This window comes from Aplidium turbinatum, chromosome 18, assembly GCF_918807975.1.
Source record: "Aplidium turbinatum chromosome 18, kaAplTurb1.1, whole genome shotgun sequence".
NCBI classification, from domain to species: domain Eukaryota; kingdom Metazoa; phylum Chordata; class Ascidiacea; order Aplousobranchia; family Polyclinidae; genus Aplidium; species Aplidium turbinatum.
In genome coordinates, this window is record NC_137489.1 from 2,434,397 (window position 1) to 2,454,707 (window position 20,311).

General features: G+C 37.7%; 1 protein-coding gene across 2 annotated transcripts; it reads left to right on the forward strand.

Moving 5' to 3' along the window:
- The first annotated feature begins 7,312 nt into the window (after positions 1-7,312).
- LOC145787346 (uncharacterized) lies at positions 7,313-20,043 on the forward strand. Of its 2 annotated transcripts, XM_082599071.1 has the most exons (12): positions 7,313-7,518; positions 8,509-8,590; positions 9,817-9,985; positions 10,675-10,819; positions 11,563-11,700; positions 12,410-12,758; positions 13,742-14,109; positions 17,086-17,224; positions 17,748-17,846; positions 18,407-18,560; positions 19,256-19,452; positions 19,759-20,043. In XM_082599071.1, the coding sequence occupies exons 1-12, from the start codon at positions 7,427-7,429 to the stop codon at positions 19,894-19,896; spliced, it is 2,070 nt and encodes a 689-aa protein (XP_082455197.1). In that variant the 5' UTR covers positions 7,313-7,426; the 3' UTR covers positions 19,897-20,043. The 2 variants fall into 2 exon arrangements, with proteins under 2 accessions (XP_082455197.1, XP_082455198.1); XM_082599072.1 differs by lacking the exon at positions 7,313-7,518 and having other exon boundaries at positions 8,509-8,605.
- The last annotated feature ends 268 nt before the right edge of the window (positions 20,044-20,311 follow it).

The following is a 20,311-nucleotide window of genomic DNA, read 5'->3' on the forward strand; positions in this document are numbered from 1 at the left end:
TAATTCAAGGTGGTCGAGAGAAAGGAACTGGCCACCGTAGCCTACTCCAGTCAGTACCGAAACTTCGGTACAATGAAAACTCGATGCTTGGTGTCAGGTGTGGAAACCACCTATCCCTTGACGATGCTATTACGCTGCTAGTGGCGTAACCAAATCAATTCTACGGAGGGGCAAGGCTTTTTTCCAAGGGGAGGGCAACATTTTTAGTGAAATCATAAATGGAGGCGATATAAATTGCTCTAAAATTAAGGTTACCGTAACGTTAAATTTTAACTTAATTCAATCAATCATTGGCTTATTTGTCGGATTAATTGAATTGAAATTTAACGTTAACGTCAATTTTAATTGACTATGAAGCTTAATTTTTTCAACTTTGGAAGGCTTTTTTGAAATGTTCATGCTTTGGGTCATGCGTAGGATAGCCAGCACAAAATCCCGGGAGAAGAAAATAATTTAACGCGAGGGGGTCTGAGAGCCTTAAGAATTAGAGTAAATTCTATACAAGGGATTTGCACATGTCGCAGAGGAGAAAGTTGCACAGCTCTTACGTTTTGGGCTAAGCAATGTACCAGTTTTCATGTGACAGCACAAAGTCTACAAGGGATTTGCACATTGCACATGTCGACGAGATTTAGAAAAGAAAACACAGGCTAATCGATAAGGTTAAGATGAGTTCCATACTTGATCCAAGCATCTGGGAGATGAGAAAATAAGGTTCTCATTGTACTGAGCCTTCGGCACTAACGAGAGTAGGGTGGCCAGTTCTACACCTACCCAATTTATTACACCCTGGGTAGAGGCGAGCGGTGTTTTTTAACAACCAGCTTAAGCCGTGAGTCGAACCAGGATTGCATGATTGCAAAGCGAGCGCCTTATCCGCTGCGCCATCCCACCAGTTAATCGATAAGATAAATGCCAAAAACATAAGTTGAAAAACGATGTTGGAAGGGTAAATTTATCTTAATACAGTAAGTAAAGATTAAACAAGAGCAAGGTTGAGGCGAATGGGCAGTGTTAATGAGCAATGGGCAATGAAACGAATGGGCAATCTTATTGTTTCAGTTGTTTGTTTTAAAAGAGTCTCTTTCAAAAACTATTGTAGCTTACTTTTTATCAGGCACGTGTCGACGAAAGGCTATTCCATTTATCTGAAGCGACGTTTTTTCAAACTTAAAGTGCCCCTGACAGGTTGGATCCAAGTATAGTAACTTTTTAAAGCATTTCCTAGCGCAGAATTACACTTAGCCAACTTTTTAATCTTAACCTCGTAGCTCGACTGGTTAGGGCGTAATTTAATCAAACGACTGCTCCGCAGCGCCACCACAGGCGAAACTCCATATTTCACTGCTCTGGGACGACTTTGGTGGTATTACGTCATCCTAAGTGGACGTCGTTAGCAACGGATGAAACAAACGCTTCCTAGATGTAATTGGTGGATCACAGTTTGGTCGGAGTTGGTACAAGCGGTTGCTTTTTTCAAAGATTTATTGTTTTTTGCAGTTTAATAAAACTGTACTGGATACGTTCCTACAAAACCTAAAATATACTTGAAGTGAAAAATGAAGAAATCGTACGAATCATCATTCATATTTAATTCATCATCACTATTCAAAAATAAATAAAAGTTCTCTCTCTCTCTCATAATGTGCCTTCAGTTGGCCATTGAAATCCTGTGTAACGGCCATCTGGATCAGGAAAATTGTTTCGGATTCGCCAAACAATGCATGACGGCAGCACAATCCGGTTGTTGCTTCCGAGAGCATCACCTTGTAGTATACACTCCAACACATGCCTGTAGGCATTTTTACTTGAGTGGTATTAACAAAATCATCTTCAGTGAAGTGAACATATAAGGTTAGTTTTGAAACAATGAAAACTATTAATACTACAAAAAGTGCTCAATGACAAGCAAAAAGGCAAAGCAGAGCGAATTAAATCAAATATAGTTATTACTATCTGAAGCCTTTACAAATTGTTTCACCTAACGGATCATCTGAAGGTCTTATTCAAATAGAATTTAAGACTAGTTTTGTATGGTCCATCCCACTTTCGAACACTTGAAGAAAAAAATTCAAAGAAAATGAAGGGGTGTACCAGCAAACATCTATAGGATTGGCCCATGATACAAGAGAAGGATCCCCAGAGGATACAAACTGATATGAATGAATCAACAAGTGAATAAAAAAATAACAGTTAACCTCTCAAGTACATGTAGCTCCACACAGAGTGAAATTTACATGCCTTTTGACTCTTTTTTATTTCTTTAAAAGTATTATTGACTCAAAAAGAATGTCTAAAAAGACATTACGAAAAGTAACTACGGACAAAGGCCAGTGTTTCGATCTTCCGATCTCTTCAGCGTAGTAAAGTGAAAGTAGAAAGTTGTCTTGAACTTGAAGCGTTAGTTGAGATGATGATTTGAAACTTGAGTGATTGTTGTGAGACAATGAGCCTGGATTTAAGTTTTAACTTTGGACCTCAGCGAAACGTAGTTTTACAGCCTATTAGCAGGTGTGATTTTTTTAAGAGAATTTGTGCTTAAGAAATGGCAGGAAACTGTTAAAAATAAAAACTGGAAAAAAAGACAAGAATTTGCAACTGAGCTAGGACAAAACAATCATCTGAGATGGATCTAAAATACAAGAAATTAGATTCTAGCGGCACATATAAGCAGTGATGTACGCGCATACAAAAAATATTGACGCCGTCAGCGCAAACGCAAACGTTCGAAAAACTATACGCCGCATGCGTCAACGCAACTTGTAAAAAAAGTTGGCGGCGTCAGCGTTAGCGCATACTCTAGCGCAAACTCATTTTGTTTGCTAGGTGCCAAACATTCACACGGTATAAACCACTCGAACCAACACACTTTTCAAGCCACTTCGCGATTTCTCGTTACAAGAAATTATCTTTTTGGCCGGAAGGCACATCTGGCATTGAAAATATAAGTTTTTGCCTTTCGAAGAAAAGCTTAAAATACTTTTCCATGTAGGACTATGGATTTGTATTATCATGCTCCATTTCACTTGGAGATTAGTATTACCGTAAGTTATTCCCTGAATACAATAGTGTAGTGTAAGAAACTGTAGCATATGCCTATCAAGAAAATTCTAGTAGCCTATTATAGGCTACTAACTGTCGCTCCTTAAAAATCCATTATAAAAAACACTCTTTTTAAAATAATTCCGTTTGAATAAGACTAATGTTGCTTTTAATGCCATAATTCTCTCAGTAAGCTCTATGCTTTTTTCTGATAAGATTTTTAAAAAGTGGGTTAATGGAAGACAAAACTGCCAGACACAAGCAAGTTTAGATTCTGAACTGCACAACTCTTTGTTATTAGCATTCAGGGATAGTTAGCATTACTAGTGTTATTAGCAGTAGGCTACTCAAAAGCCTCTCACAATTGGCCCCTGGATGCATGTTTTGCTAAACTGCTCATCTGCTCATCAAGTTACAAAACATATATAATTACATACTTACGCAACAGAATGTATAAATTGTCAAGTAAAAATTACCTTAGCTTGATAGCCTACTGTATGTAGGTCTACACATTACTACGCAGTCTACGCTACATAGCCTACAACAAGAATAACCGGCTAAGTAATGTACTACATATAACATACAGAGTACAACATCATGCAAGCAATCACGATCGGAGACCAAATATTTGAGTTTGTTTAGATACATAGGCTGCACTGCTCATTGCCTGAGAAGTTTCTGATTTGCCCCAAAATGCAAGACTTAACTAATATAAATTAAAGTGCTCACAATTACTTACAAACGCCTTCAACACTGCTTGACTAAAAAAAAACTTCACACTACGAAGCCAAGTCATTGTTTACATTTTACATGGAGCGGCATTACCAACCTACCTACTTGCTTGCTTACATTACATTTCTGTTCTGACCCGTAATTTCTCAGTAGGCCTAAGTTGTTTTAACTAATTCTTTTATTTTTTCTGCAAGACTTCAGTCTCCACGTGGGACTCTAGCGTCAAAGGCAGTAGTGCGATATACAAACAAACTCCAGCTGACTGAACAATAGATGACACTGTGACACAACACTAGAACAATGGGCAATTGCAAGACGTTAACATTTCGCAGTTTGACAAAAAAAATTGCAAACAACAACTAAGACATTAAAAAGTATGCGTTGACGCTATGCGCTAAAAAACCGCGAAAACTTTACGGCGCATCCTCAAGCGCAAACTATCCAAAAAAATGTGGCCGCAAGCGTTAGCGCACACAAAAAGTCTACGCCGCATGTATGCGGCGTAGAATTTGCGGCGCATACGTACATCTCTGCATATAAGTATTAAAATTCAAAGAAAATGAAGGGGTGTACCAGCAAACATCTATAGGATTGGCCCATGATACAAGAGAAGGATCCCCAGATGATACAAACTGATATGAATGAATCAACAAGTGAATAAAAAAATAACAGTTAACCTCTCAAGTACATGTAGCTCCACACAGAGTGAAATTTACATGCCTTTTGACTCTTTTTTATTTCTTTAAAAGTATTATTGACTCAAAAAGAATGTCTAATGCTATGAATCTAGAATCTAATTTCTTGTATTTTAGATCCATCTCAGATGATTGTTTTGTCCTAGCTCAGTTGCAAATTCTTGTCAAGCGTGTAACTTGGTAGCCTGTTGATATTTTTTACAATTTGCTGGTCAGGGAAGTTTGTTAGTGTCATCTTTTTGGTATCTTAGATAAATTTAGCGAATTTATTTACCTGTCAGAGGCACTTTAAAGGGATTCCGAGCCAGACCAGTCACATTGAGTTAATCATCGATTGTTCGGAAACTTTAAACGCTTCGAACAATAAAAGACCTGTGCTAATAATAACACATTGTCCTGGACAATGAAACGACAAAGGAACTATTGCCTAAGGAGAACAATGACTTCATCTTTTGGAAATCATAGCTCATAATAAAAGGTTTCGTCTTTTTTATAACAATTATAGAATTAGTTTATTGAATCAAAGAGAAAAGTAAAGATATTGAAATAAAATTGGTTCAAAAGAATTTTGTAAAAATAATAGTTGTACCGGTAGCTTAGCCTACAACTTTTCCAGTTTCAGGTAGACGGTAGGCTATATATAAGGCAGTTTGAAGTTGAAACAGTTTAACAAACAATTGACAAGCCTACTACAAAAGTCAGCCTAAACAATTGTTTCAATTTGATAATATTAATTTTATCAGAATATTATTATCTCAACGTTGAACTGATATGGACAAGCTTTTCAAATCAAATGATTTTGAACTGAGCTGAAGCTGTGAAGAGTATCAGGGTGTTGCTTGATGGGTCAGATTATAGCTCAATTGAAACCCTGGTGTAGGGTATTCAAGGAACAAGAAATCCCCTTGTATTCTTTGGATTTTGTGCGTTTTTATTGGAATTGTTGATTTGAGGCCCGATTATCGCACGGGGGTCAGGCTCAAAATACTCTCAACTACCCTGCCTCTACAAGTATACAAAATTGCTAGCAAGAAGCTTTCTCAGTCAGAGAAAACAAATTGCCAAAATTGATCATTATCTGATTAGTGGTCTGCTGTTATTGCTATGATTTTCAGTGTAATCGCAACTATCAAATTGCGTGGAAACATCAAACGATTCCAATGGGACGCCACGCATAGCACTTAGAGCCATAAATCTACTTTTTGTTCAAGAGGCTGTAAACAAACACTTGACTCCACTTAAGTAAACGTTAGATTCATGAAAGCCAAAGCCAAAAAGGCCTTTGATGAAAAAATTGCTTTCACTCTGTTTGTCCAGACAGCTAACTTAGTTAAACTGGTTAGAACTACCGTAGGCTTCGAAGATGAAGTTTAAAAGACCTCCATTGTTTTAGAATATTAGCCTACGAGACAATTTAGGCTACAATGGTCATATTTTGCTGCCTATCCAATTTAAGTTCTTAATATGTCAGGTTACCTAGATTTAAGAAAACAGAAAATTATAGCAATGAAACGTTGATATTATACATTTGCAAGATAGAACATCAAAAACTCAAGGTTTATTAGTTTACAATTTACGTTATGACTTTTGTAAGATATAATTCAGAAACAGTTTACAAAATATTGGGTAGCCTACAGGGAAATTAGGAACGGAATCAATCTTTGTAAAAATAATTGGGAATCCCCGAACAAATTCAAATGTCAGGAACAAAATGTGCAAAAAGTTTTAAAAAGCGTATTGCTTTGATCCTGCGCTGTGTGTCTATCCAACTGACATAAGTTTCTTGGAAGTGTTGTCGGCTAAATGTCAGTAACTTTCATGAACAGACTGTTGATTGGGAGGCAATCTATTTCAGGGTCACTTATACTTTTTTGATAGTCTGCAACTATAAAAAAAATGGTTTCTACGCTGTGAAGTTTCAACGGTGCTGGGAGAAGTCAATCCTGACGTCATTTCTGCGTCACATTGACGTCAAAGATGGTAGAAGAATTGAGGTAACGTCATAATAACATTAGTAGACACAAAACAAACGTTTCAAATGTCATGTGAAAACGATGCTTTAACTCTGTATTTGACAAAAAGTGAAACCACAAAAGAAAGCTTCACATCTTGGTCGCCAAGACATAACTGGGCGACTGTGTTGGTTTTGCATTGTTAGACAACCAATTGATATTTCCACAATCGGGCTTTGTCCCTCACAAACCACCTGCGCATGGCCTCCTATGACGAACCAATGTAACAATAGTTGTCAAACAAAGCGCAGGTTCTAAAGTCAACAAGGCCAAAGCTTCAAACGTTGTATCGTTTTTGCTTTCCAAAAGAATTCCATGGATATTAGTAACTCTACACAAGTGCAGACTGCTTCAAAAACGGTTGTACGAAATAATCTGATCAGAATTTGCCGGACAAGAAAGTAGGAGCATGTATAGGAGGCTAAAATGCCTTAGTTTAATAACATTTATTAGGGAACATTTTCTTGCAAGGTTATTTCTTATTTTCCTTTTTTTGAAATTATTATAATTATAAATTTGTTATACTCAGTAATACGGCGCAGTGGCTAGTCAAGGCCAGAGGTAGGCTAACTCTTCGTTGGCATAGTTACTGTATATTTTCTGGATATGCTAATTAAAAGCCACCCAAGAAAAAAAAAACAAAAAAACTACAAGACTTTTATCCAAGATGAATAACTAATTAACTACAAATACATGACCAATTATCCGTATGAGAAAAACTTGAATGCTAGACAGCTAGACCCAGCGTTACAAAGCAATTATAAAAATCTTGCTATTTCGTAATATTTACATCTGTAGCGTCATAATGCATTAAACCAATTTGGATAAAAAATAGAATTTTCACCTAAAACTGCCATGTCCAAGTAGGGACTATCATTTCAAGGGGCTTTTGCCTCACCCCACTTAACTTAGGGAGCTTAAAAACTAGTCAGGAAAACTCAACAAATGTTAACACCGAGTGGACGATTGCCGTCGAAAGATGTGAACCGAAGAAAAGTGCAATTCGACGGCAACAAAAATAAAGAAAAATTAAAAAGGTACAAAAGTTTGTAACTGCTGTTGGACTAAAACAGAGGTGACGAACCTGCGGGCCGCATGCGGCCCGTCAAAGAATTTTGTGCGGCCCGCAAACCAATTTGACATTCGCTTATGCATTAAGGACAAAAGACATCTCAAAGCTGTTTTATGCCTTCACTGGTAGGCTACACCTTTCCCTTGCTATTTTCTTGCCCTAAACACTAACTTTCAGGGTTTAATGCTTCAATGTTATTTTTTAATATTTTATCCTTCAATGCTGCATTAGATAGCTTCAGCTGTATGATTCGCATGGGCTTCTGTTTGTTGTTTGAAAAAGAAATTTCATTAACTGATGTGTTGTTTCGGAGCATAATGGTGGAAACATTTAGTCAACTTGAGCAAAAAGGATAGAGCCAAAAAAGAAGAAATCATACTCATATGAAAGCAAACGCTTCGAAAATTAAACTGTCTTCATTATCAGTGCAAGTAGGCTACTGTTGCTCTACCTTTTTGCTCAAGTTGATTTGTTTTTATTTTTTACTGTTGTATGTTTCGATTCTGCGTAGGCTAAGAAAATTTCAACTGTGTGGGTTTTATTACTTTCATCTGCCGTTTGTTACTTTTCATGAATAATATCTTGAGTGGCTTCTAAAAGATTTCATGGTAGGTTACGATTAAAAAGTTGTGTGGCCCGATAACTCATGTTAATTGGCAAAGTGGCCCGCGACCGCAAAAAGGTTCGTCACCCCTGGACTAAAACATCATCGCCGTCAATATTTTATTTTTAGCACCACCATTATTGTTTTCATCATTTTAGCCCTGGGACTTCAGCAATACAACAACTAAAGTCCGATGTAAGACAAGAAAACCTGTCTTCTTCTTTGTGTACCATGACTAATTGACTGTTCCAGGCTTGGGCGTTCAACAATCAACCTTATTATCGCTTTAATGAACTTTCGTAGAACTATGTAGAGTTGTAGACCAAAGTTTTACTGTTTGCATTTTTGCAGCATAAAAAGCGAAGAAGATGCCCCTACTCCTTCACAGAAAAATCATGCCCACAAAACCGCTAATGGCGTTACAAACGAAGAGGTACGATTGTGACAGGTGATGTAAAGGAAATCGTAACAGCAATGTTTTGTAATCGTAATAAAGGTTGAGTCGTAAATTTCCAAAGACCAGGTGCCGTTCGTTCTACTACAGAAATAAAAATAAACAAAACACTGGCCACTGTCCGTAGTTACTTTTAATAATGTCTTTTTAGACATGTACTTGAGAGGTTACTGTTATTTCTTTATTTACTTGTTGATTTGTGCATATCAGTTTGTATCCTCTGTGGTTCCCTCTCTTGTATCATAGGCCAATCCTATAGATGTTTGGTGGTACACCCCTTCATTTTTTTTTAAACAAAACACTGTTTTACCTTTTCGCGAGCCCTTCAATTTTTTTCATACTAAGTTTGCCAGGTCGTTACAAATTATATAATCAGAAACGAGTATGATTGATTGATTGATTTCATCTTTGTCCTCGGATTGAGAAAGCTGCTTTGAAAGCTTAATCCTTGCAGTGTCACACACTTGTAAAGGCTTTGAATCACTAACGCAGGCCCTGTCACCTAAATTGACAACGTAAAGTTTCCGATTGTTGTTGAAGTGTTGTTGTAGAGGAATAACTCCATCCACTTGGCTTAAAAAAACTGAAAAGGTTCTCTTCTGGGGCCAGTGAAGTCACATGGAAGATTAAGCATTGATATTTTTAAAACAGATCACTAATGTTTTTATTTGCGTTCGGATTTTATAAAAACTCACTTCCATGAAATTTTACTTGGCAACTATGAAAAGTGCAAGGTTGGGAATTGAGTTGTTTCATAGCTTCCCTCCATCGCAAAATTTTAAACTCATTTGCTCGATCAGGAACTGCTCGATCAGGAACTTATTTTTTTGTTACCGGTCTAACCGGACACAAATGCTTTATTGTTTCTTGAATTTTTAGACGTGACGATTTGTTATCTCCTATAAGTTACTGACAACTTTTGTGAAATTTTTAAAAATCTAGAAAATAAAACTTGGTTGAAGTATGACAAGTTATTCGGTTTGTTGTCGGGATTTACTTGATGATATGGCCTGATGCTACGATATGCTCCTAGCACAGCGAACCCACAGAATCAGGCTAAACATGTCGTTAGTATCTACATTGGTGATGTAAACGACAATCATGCTGCTAAAAGCGAAGTTCAATCTAATGCATTGTTAAAAAATTATGCGTTCAAGAAAGAAAGCTCTGATTTCTTTCTTAAATAAATATTATCTTTGTTGCAGTCATTGCCTCCTCTCGAGATTACTGGGAGAGGAAGAGAAGCAACGTCCTCAGAGAGCAAAAGATCGTCTTTTGATCAGAAGATGATCAATCCTGAAATCGTATTCCAGACACCAAATGGCAGCAAAGTCAATGTAGACGACATGGAAAAAAATGGAAACGAAGAAAAAGGTGAAAAGATCAACAACGTAGCTTGTGACAATTGTTTTGAATTAAGTCTTTATATTATTATGTAACTATAAACCAGGGCTACTCAACTGGCGGACCGCGGTCCGAATCCGGACCTTCTGGGTGTTGATGATGGACTTTGAGCTTTTGGAAGAATAACCTCATTGCCACGTTTCAGGGCTTCTTTAAACAGATTTCTACTGGGAGGAAGCAATTTTTACTGTGATTATCCTAGTTGCTGGGGGCTTCGACCCCCGGACTCACCAACACGTTCTCAAAAATTCAAGTCGAATTACATTTTACCTAAAAAAGTGGTTTGGTACAGATGGTTTAACTTTCGTGGTTGCGTGTGAAATAACTTATTGACCGGACCGCTAAAAATATTCAACTTGTCAAACTGGACCTTTATTAAGATTAGTTGAGTAACCCTTCTATAAACAGACATAACCCAGCAACAACACTACATTTAACATTATAAAAACAGAAAATAAAAACAAAAAGCTAAAAATATTTTTCTTTTAGGCTTGAAAAGAGCTGTATGACTAGCCAAAAACGTTAGCTTATTGTTTTTGTTTTTATAATGTTAAATGTTATGTTGTTGCTGGGTTATGTTTGTTTATGATTTAAAAAAGTTACCTCTCTACCCAAATTGTTTTATATAAATATCTACAAACAAAAAATATGGTTTTCAGACAAAAATATCAACCAAGAAATTTCTGATTCAAGCAACGCAAAACTAACAGTCAACACAAAGTTACAGTTTTTGAGGGAGATTCTTGATTATCCTGTTGTCAAAGAAGGAACCGACATCGAACGTGTAAAAAGACCAAGAAAAAGGTAGCCGGGATCATAACACAAAATACGATCAATTATGTGTATTACGACACAGGTAACATCATCACCAGTTAATTTTCTGTCTGGAGACATCATAATAACTAAAATTAAACTTTTCAACTTGTTTGTTGAGAAGATTAACTAAAATTGCTATGAAGCGATTTGATTTGTGATCTAACAATTGGAGACGTTTGCATCACTGGAGAATAGAGCATCGGTAATTACAATATAAATTTTCATTTTACTCGATCTGCTTTGTCACAAAGAGACCAGAAAGTGGATATTTGCCATCTTTGTTCTTTTCTGCAGTAATTCGTCTTTTTCAATTTCAAGGATGGTTAAAAGTTTTTAAAATCTAAATTAGCCATGCGCAAAACCAGAATAGTATGGTTGGAAGACAAGTGTTTGTTTCTTTGATCTGGTGTCCAAAATACTTTCTTTTGTCGTTTTGTATACGACTCAGCAACTTAGGTACGATCCTATAATTAATATTGCCACGAGTATATTATCAGCATTAGTGCTTACAGTTCACATTTTGTGCAAGTTAGAAAACCGATATAAAGCAAATAACTTGTGGCTTTGCCAGTTACAAGAATTTTTTAAACAGCTTACGCTTAAGTGAAATAAATTATTATTATTGACCTCATCTGGTTATTATTGTTGTCATTTTCCATTGTGGCATGTTTGTATTTTGAGTTTTAGATAAGCGATTTTCGCTTTTTATATGCTGCAAATTTCTCTTTTAGATTTATTGACCTTGCGCGGAAGAAACTCAAAGTCCTCCCGGAAGAGCTCTTCCTCTTTGAGGAGGTGGAAGAACTTCATCTTGAACACAACGAAATTGAAGAACTTCCGTCATCAGTGACGTCACTAATTAACTTGAGGTGCACACCAATACTATCTTATGGGGTGAAAGAGAGTTTGTTGTTTTTTAATCAACTTTCAATTAGGTTGGTTGGTTTTCTTTATCCTGGAACTGATGAAGCCTTGATAGGTTATTCCTGGTAGATTCGCATAAAGGTCTTCGACGCAGGGCTGTTACCGAGATTGATACGTGAATACGTTGATAAGGGAAGCTTTTCGATTGTTGAAATGTTGCGGGGAATTATTCCCCGGCCATTAGGTACCACTGAATGGAGAGTAGTCCTCAAAATGCGTTGCTCAAGCCCACACCCCGAGAATCGAGCCAGCAGCGCTTGATCTTGAAGTTTACGCGCTAACCAACTGAGCTATCGGGGCGGGCTAAAAACGTAACTTACATGGATAATCGTTTGGATAGCCAATAGCATAAACAAGGATTCCAAGGGAGACTTTGGGACCCGTGATGATATGACCACCACCCGTTGTATGGAAGCAGAGCGTTTTTCTTAGAATTGTCTTGATTTAGGGTCCAAATATCTTATTGGTACCGGAACCAAATTATTTTCTCAACAGCCTTGGAGATAGCTGGCCTCCATATCTGTTGTAGCACAGCCACAAAACTTATTTATTTTGATTTCTGCCTTTAATGCACCGAATTGTTCGTGCCCCTTTTTAATGATACTTTCATTATTATAGATAAGACATAACTTTGATTGCTTTTTTATTTTTTAGGACATTGTATATCAATAGCAACAACCTCGTCCACCTCAGTACTGCCATTTCACGGTTGCTTAATTTGAGATCGATTGATTTGAGTTGCAATCCTGTTGTTCTGCCAGTGCCAGCAATTTCAAAACTGGCATATTTGACGGAGCTGCGCTTGTACGCCATCTCGTTGAAAAGTTTTCCTATTGAATTCTGCCGCACGATGATGGGATTAAAAATAGTTGGCCTTTCAAACAATCAACTCCGAGAACTGCCAATAGAATTCAATAGGTTGCAAGAACTTCAAGAGCTTCACGCAGAAAACAATGAAATGGAAGAATTTCCACTTTGCATTGTGTCCTTGCCAAAGTTAAAGGTAAAAAATAAAATTAAGAAGATAATGTTTTTATATCTCCAACCTTAAACTGCCACCCACAAGATATCGCGTGATGAAAAAATTTCGATTGCCACCACTCGACATCATAACACCCCAAACAGCTGTGCCGCCAATTTTGAGGTCTGTCAGGTTGATTCAAACCAAAACCAACAAACGTTGACAATGACGCTTCAACAGCATTTTTTAGTGACCATGGGGACAGGTTAGTTTGGTTTTTGAATCTTTATCCTCGGACTGACAAAGCCGTGATTGGTTATTCCTGGTAGTTTTGCATACTTGTAGAGGCTCTTGACACAGGGCTGATTGCCGAGATTGGCAGAGACAAAATCAAAAGGGGCTTACCACAAAAACAGCTCAAAAAGTGCCTGCATAGCCACCCTCATGGTTACGTAAGAAAAACCACGAGTAGCCAAACCATTTTTAGTGACCCTAATCCTTTTTGTAAGCCTACCGCACACAAAAAGTCTGGTTCAACAGAAAGTTCAACTCACAATACCGAAAGCTCTCATCTTTGCATCTAGACAGGTAACATTGCCAAAATTTTGCGTAAAGATTGATGAGGCTCTTAGCCTACTGGGACCATAAACCTAGACGTGACATAATTAAATGTATTGTAAAAATTTAAATTTCTACAAAAACATGAGAAGAGAAATATTTTTCACATAATTATGCTAACTTGCTGGAGAAGGATTTAACTTCCTTACAGAAGGGCAACATTTACAATTACAACGTTCTCTTGTCCTGCAAGAATTTGTAAGCCCTCAAAATATGTAGACTGTCATTTTAAATCAAATATAGTTATTACTATCTATATCATATTTGATTTAATTCGCTCTGCTTTGCTTTTTTGCTTAGCATTGAGCACTTTTTGTAGTATTAATAGTTTTCATTGTTTTAGGCAATCATTTTTATTTTTGAAATTGCAGAACTTACGCATTTCAAGTAGCAACTTACTTTTGCAGATCGTCGACTTAGAAGGAAACAAATTGCGTCAGATTCCCCAACAGTTAGCCGACATGACGTCATTGGAGCGATTGTATCTGGCGCGCAATCGACTGACGCATTTGTCGGACGCCATGTTTCTGGCGACCAATCTTCAAGTTCTTGATCTTGCTGATAACTTCCTAACCTCACTCCCGTGCACCATCGAATGGCAACACAATCTCAAAGAATTGAGTCTCAACAACAACCGCTTGGTGGCACTACCGCACATGTTTTATAGAGTCTGCAATTTGGAAGTTTTGCACGTGCGCAACAACGCACTGCTCAGTTTACCAAAACGGATTTCCAGATTAAAACTGTTGAAATATATTGACGCCAGCGGTAACAGGTCAGCATAGTATGTAGCGTATAGTCTAAACTCTAAACTAAGATGTGACTCAAAATGTGCCATCTAGTAAATCTTTCCTAAAGCATAACCTACAAATTTTTAATTTAGCCTACTCTATCATAGGCTATGAATATTGTAGACCGAATTTGTGCATATTTTAATTTTGTTTTAAATTTAGTAAACTATAGTAAAGCCACACCCAAGTATTCACCTCAGGACACAGGCATATGATGTGGTAAAGCAGTGATTCCCAACCGGGGGGGAATTCCCCACTAGGAGGGAATTTTGCAATTATCAGGGGGGAATTTGGTTTTAGGATTGTAAAGCTTTTTAATCCTAGTAAGTTGGCCTAGAGCTAGACCAAACCTTTAAGGCGTTAAGGAGGAGCCCTTAACTCCCGATTGTTTAAGCAACTGTGCACTGACATGGATGCAAACCATCACGTAGGCCTATACTTCTTTTTAATGCAAATACTCGATGGCTTTCAAGAGGAAACGTAACCAACCGAGTGTTTGAGCTCAGAGACAAGCTTAAAATTTTTTGATCTTTAAATGAAATTGGAATTTGTTTTATTGCTGAATGACGACAGATGGATTAGATTTCTTGCTTATTTGTTTGGTCCATTGAATAAACTGAATCTGAAAACGCAAGGGAAAAACACCAATATACGGTAAATATTCAATCGCCATCTCCGTTTGAAGCAGATTGCGCATCAACGTGGGTTATCTGTATCCATGCCCCATTGACATATTGATACCATGTAGTAGTAGTACCCAAAAACCTGGCTCCTTTGTTCCTCCATCGGACTTTCTGTAAACAGCAAACATCTACCTTCCTCATTCTCAGCTCTTCACTCACCTCAGTACCTCTACAATGCAAGCTTCCTACATTTAGACTTCCCAGTCGTATCCCTGAATTTTTAACAGAAATGTGAGACAACCTGGAGATTCTTCGCACCCCCTGCCCATTTAAGGGTTGTCGGGGACTGGGGGCCATTCCTTATTTAGCACTTACCATTAGGGTTTTTGGTGCATGTTTTCTACAGGAAGCATGCCTTTGCTTACCCCCAACCTCCATTTAAAAACCGGAGTGGTCTTGATGTCAACCATGGTTTGACTTAAGTTTTCCTTCTTGAATGATGTTGCCATTGTAACTATGTAGCTATCCTCTGGCTACGCCTCCAACCTGCCTGGCATCAATGTACTTACGAACTGTACTGCTTACATGCTGGCTCAAAGCAGATTGGAAAAGAGTGATTGATTTATGTCATTAGGAGATTATTTTAAGGTGCTAGAAGGCTCTGCTCTCCTGATCGCGTGGGGACTACGTTTTGTCTGGCCTCTACCTTCCGACCAGCCTGGCTTTGGTGGCCCTTTCAGGAGCAGACGCCAGTATCGCTCAGCATTTAAAGATGCTTTGGAAGCTTTCACTAGCAAGCTTGATGATTAAAAGAGAAAGTTAGAATGAACAATTAAACATGTCACCATATTTAAAAAAAATATCATCGGTGATGGTTGTTAACGGCAAAGAACAAGTTCTTCCAGAGTTGAAAAAAGAATTGATTTTGCAACATTTCACAGCATTAGAACTGGAATTCATTCGATATTTTCCTGAAATTTATGACGATGAGCTTGATTTAATACGAAATTCATTCACATTGTTGATGGAAAAACTTCCCAATAAATTGCAGAATGAATTTTTAGAACTTAAAACGGATTCTTGCACAAGAGACTTATTCAGAGAAAAAATCAGTTACTGGATTTTGGCCATTAATCGTGTAATTCCTATCTCAAAGTGGCAGAGAAAGCTATTCGAAGTATCCTTCCGTTTGCTTTCACTTAGCCTATCTATGCAAACCAGGTTTTTCACCTCTTGAAGATGAAAAGAAAACAGAGAAACAGATTAGACGTGGAGAATGATATTTGTTATTCTCTTTCCAATACTCTTTCATCACATTCATGCTTTGTCGAAACAAAAAAATCACAAGCTTCACACAAACTGTTAAATTTATTGACTCTTATATTTTCAATGTCGTTGGCTCTAGCTCGTGCCCGATCGAATTTGGCTTTGGATGGTGATGTCATATGTGGCTTTGGTATCCCAGTCTATGATAGGAAGGACGTGGGAAAAAATCACATTGCATAGATGGTGGGGGACGTGGTATTTTTAGTTTTTTTTTTCTAGTGTTTTGTTTTTCATGGCCTTTTTGTATCCTGTTTTTTTTTTCGAAAACTTTCGTGCCTTCCCCACTTCTTTTCCTCCAGAGTAATCTGTCACTAGTTGTTCCCATGAATCCAGAGCAATGTTTGCATGGTTGAGGGAGACTTTCAGCTGATCTTTGTATCTCGTTTTTTTTTTTTTTGAATAAAATACTTTTCAGCAACGTTCTTCATTAATTAAATTATTTTAGTATGAAAAGGAATATTACAGGCTAAAAAGCTTATTACTAGTGAATATTTTGTTTATCTTACAAAACTTAGATTAAAATATTAATGTAAACAATTTTTTAACAAACTAAATTTATAGGGGGGGAATTTAAATTTGAATATTGACTAAAAGGGTCCACCGGATAAAAAAGGTTGGGAACCACTGTGTTAAAGTATCAATTAGTGGAGACAGCTGTTAGAACCATCACGCTGCTCCACACAGGGGTTAAGCGAAAATACTCTATTTACTGTAGCCATGGCCTTTGAACACCCTGAAGTGTATGATTTCCCAGATTAAGTTGCGTTGCTAAAATGTTTGTAAAGAAATCAAATTATTGCTTTTTTCAAGTTAAAAAACATTTTTTAACAATTTTTGTTAACCCTATCCGTCATGAGCTTTTTCATCATTTTCTTTTTTAATGTCGCCTGTGCTAGTTTTAGTCTAAACTTTATAAAAAACTGCCGAAAATTTTTTCAAATGCATTAAAACGTATCTACCCCACGGTAGCCTACTTGAAACAGTTTCTACAATGTTAAATCATTGATATAGACTGACACAGCTTCCTACCAACATTTGCGCACTGACAAACCTCACCATGTTGGCTCTTGATGACAACAAGATTACAAGTCTCCCCGATCATTTTGGCAATTTGGTGTCGCTCAAGATATTAGGAGTTTCCGGAAATCAAGTAAAACAACTGTTTGAGTAGATTTTAGAAAACGTAGCTTACCTTATAGGCTAACCAGTTTAGAGCTCACAGAACATTCGACATAGGCTATCCTATAGGCCTAGCCTTGGATAGACACCTCTGCTACATTTTTATAATAATGAGATATAACGTAATTTATCTTCACTCGAGTTGGGTTAAAAGTGAAGTGGTTAACTTTTGTCTACAAACACTGTTTTCCGCTTTTCTCATGCAAATATAATTTATTCACTTGAGTCATGATAGAATAGCCCATGTTTTCACAATGGATTAATTTTTTTATAGAACAATTAACTTACGTTTATGCGACTAAAACGTTATGTCGATAGGAGATAGCCTAAGCTTACAAAGTAGTGCACGACTCTACATAACAATTGGTGTATCCGCGTCTATTTTCAGCCTAGACTTTAGCGCTTTTGCTACAACAGTCCTTATAATTGCTTATGGACAACCAAACTGGTTTAGACTGATTTACTAAAATGTTAACTCACTGAACACATTGCAGTTTGATGATTTTCCAATGCCAGTATGCGCCTTGTCCGAACTCGAGCAGTTGTACCTGGGGCAAGACAATGGAAAACCCTTTACTCAACTTCCAGAGCAGGTAGCTTATCTAGGATCACGGAATTAGAAGGATTAAAGTGCTTAAATACGGTAGGCTACTTTTAGACCAGGGTTCATTTTATAGACCAGTAACTTTTTCAAGGGGCCGGAGAACTTAAAGAAACGACAGCATATTCTTTGGATATAGTGCTCTTTTATTGGAACTGCTGTGTTGATTTGGGTCTTCACCAGAGAATCTCATTGGTACCGGGCCTTAAATACCCTCTCAACGAGCATGTTTGTTGCCTATCTACAGAGTGCCTGGCTGGTCGTGAGGCTGTGGTAACTCTCTTGATAGCTTCGTCTATATTTAGAGAGTTTTGCTGCGGTGACATCATCAATCAGGCCACTTGAGAGGCTAATTTTCTCCGGTTTAAAATACCAGACAGGGCTAAAAAATGTATTATGGCGTATCAAAAAATCTATAACTTTTTTGAAGTTTTCTTTAACTTTCTGGGCCTGCTGGACAGGTTTCGGGGTCCTAAATGTAGCCTATTCCGAATCTAAAAAGTACCTCCTATCAACGCAACTGATGCAACGCAATATCTTGTGCCATTTCAGATTCAGTTCCTGGGGAAATTGGAACGGCTCCACCTGGACAATAACTTGCTGATCAGTTTACCTCACACGATCAGTCATTTGACTAAGTTGAAAACTCTGGATGTTTCCAACAATCGTCTATCAACCCTGCCACCAACTTTCATCCAGTTGTCAGGTGGGTGAGACGTACACCGGTACACGTCGTTATAACAGCAGCCACGTCTACGGGTGAGGCCGCTACTATGAAGCAAACAACGGGCACAAGCAATCTACTTGCCACGTCGCTCAAAAATAGTTTTCCTTAGGGAAAGTAGGCAGACGTTGAATCTATGTAAAAAGGATAGATTTTGTTGTCTCGAGTAGCCTATTAGAGCTCGCAATCGTTTATTTCATCAGTTAGCCTTATTTGTCACATTTTGGAAGGTCCCAGTAGAAGTGGTCATAAGTTTGACTTGATTGCATTATTTGTCACTTTTTTGTAATCCCCTTGAGGTGAATTTTACTGCAGGCTACTTCAGAAACAGTTGTTTAAATTTAAAAAAATCTCAACAAACTTATCAACCTCCACGTATCAAGCTATTGTTTTGAGAATCGACAACATGATATAAATACAACTGGCAGAAAAAACATGAACTGACTGGATTTTAAATTTTTACTCGTATTTCTGCTTGGCACTGAGTAATGAAGTGGATTCGGGTAATAATGTACTCAGTTGCGCCTCTATACGGCTGCATTGACACTGTCTGCTTTGTAAAGCGCTGAGGAGCAACGCATTCTGCGATGGATACAGCGCTATATAAAAACTAACATTATTATTATTTCCACATTTTGTTATTAATTCACTGACAGCATTGAATTTTGCGTTTTCAGAACTGCAACAACTCCATCTCCAAAACAACGACCTCAAAACTTTTCCTGAAAATATCGACGTACTAAAAAATCTAGTGGAACTCTCACTCCAAGGAAACTCCCTTGAAACACCACCTCAAGAAATCTGCGACCAAGGTTTGGAAATCCTCCTGAACCATATCACAACGCAGAGAAAATTGAACCAATCAGCAGTTAAGGTAAAGGATTAGCTTTGTGTCGTAATAGAAACACTTTTTTAGGCTACAGCGCAGCATTGGCAGAAGTAGGGGTCCGTAAACGTAAAAAACCACCCGTATTCTTTGGATACAGTCCGTTTTTCTTGAAGTGTCTTCATTTGGGGTAGGAGGATTTGATTGGTACCGGGCCCAAATTATCTTCTTAACGGACCTGCATACCGGACCAGGGCATCACTAAGCTCTCCGGAAAGTCATCAACTGCACAGTGCACATCTTTTTAAAAAGAAACCAAAATGCATAGAAGGCTAAACAAGAATTTGTTTGCAGATTCAAGCTTGGTGGAGAGGTACTATGGTACGCAAAGGATTTGGGCCTTACCACACTGGAGGAAAAGGAAAAAAAGGAAAGAAAGGGAAAAAAGACAAAAAAGGATCTGCTAAAGGCAAAAAAGGAAAAAAGAAATAAAACAACGGATGCTAGTCACATGACAAGCTTTGCTGACGTCAACAAAGGCCATTTGTCCGACCCACATGCGCGATTCTGAGTCAACTTCTTCAAGTTATGCTTAAACTTCAATGGTTTGCTCCATAACACGAGAAACTTGTTCTGCAAGGCTAAGATCTCACACTCACGGTCAATGCTTAGTGTTTAACGCGAGCGCTCATCCACTGTTACTTTGCTCGATTGGGACCGGTAATCCTTAGGTTGATGAGAATTCAATTGTTAAAATAACAAGTAACTGATCAGAGTGCCACCACCACCACAGTATTAATTAACATATTGCACTTATTATGGTTGAAGTTAAAACATTTGACTCATCGTAATGCGTCAATAAGTGGCTGAGATTCGAACTGGCCGCTCCTTAACTCGCTGAAATTCA

Bases quoted from the DNA above. Each gene is read 5' to 3' on its own strand.
- LOC145787346 (XM_082599071.1), top strand. From the start codon at position 7,427: ATGTTAACACCGAGTGGACGATTGCCGTCGAAAGATGTGAACCGAAGA. The intron at 18,561-19,255 runs GTGGGTGAGACG...TTGCGTTTTCAG, and splicing joins AACTTTCATCCAGTTGTCAG to AACTGCAACAACTCCATCTC. The intron at 19,453-19,758 runs GTAAAGGATTAG...ATTTGTTTGCAG, and splicing joins TGAACCAATCAGCAGTTAAG to ATTCAAGCTTGGTGGAGAGG.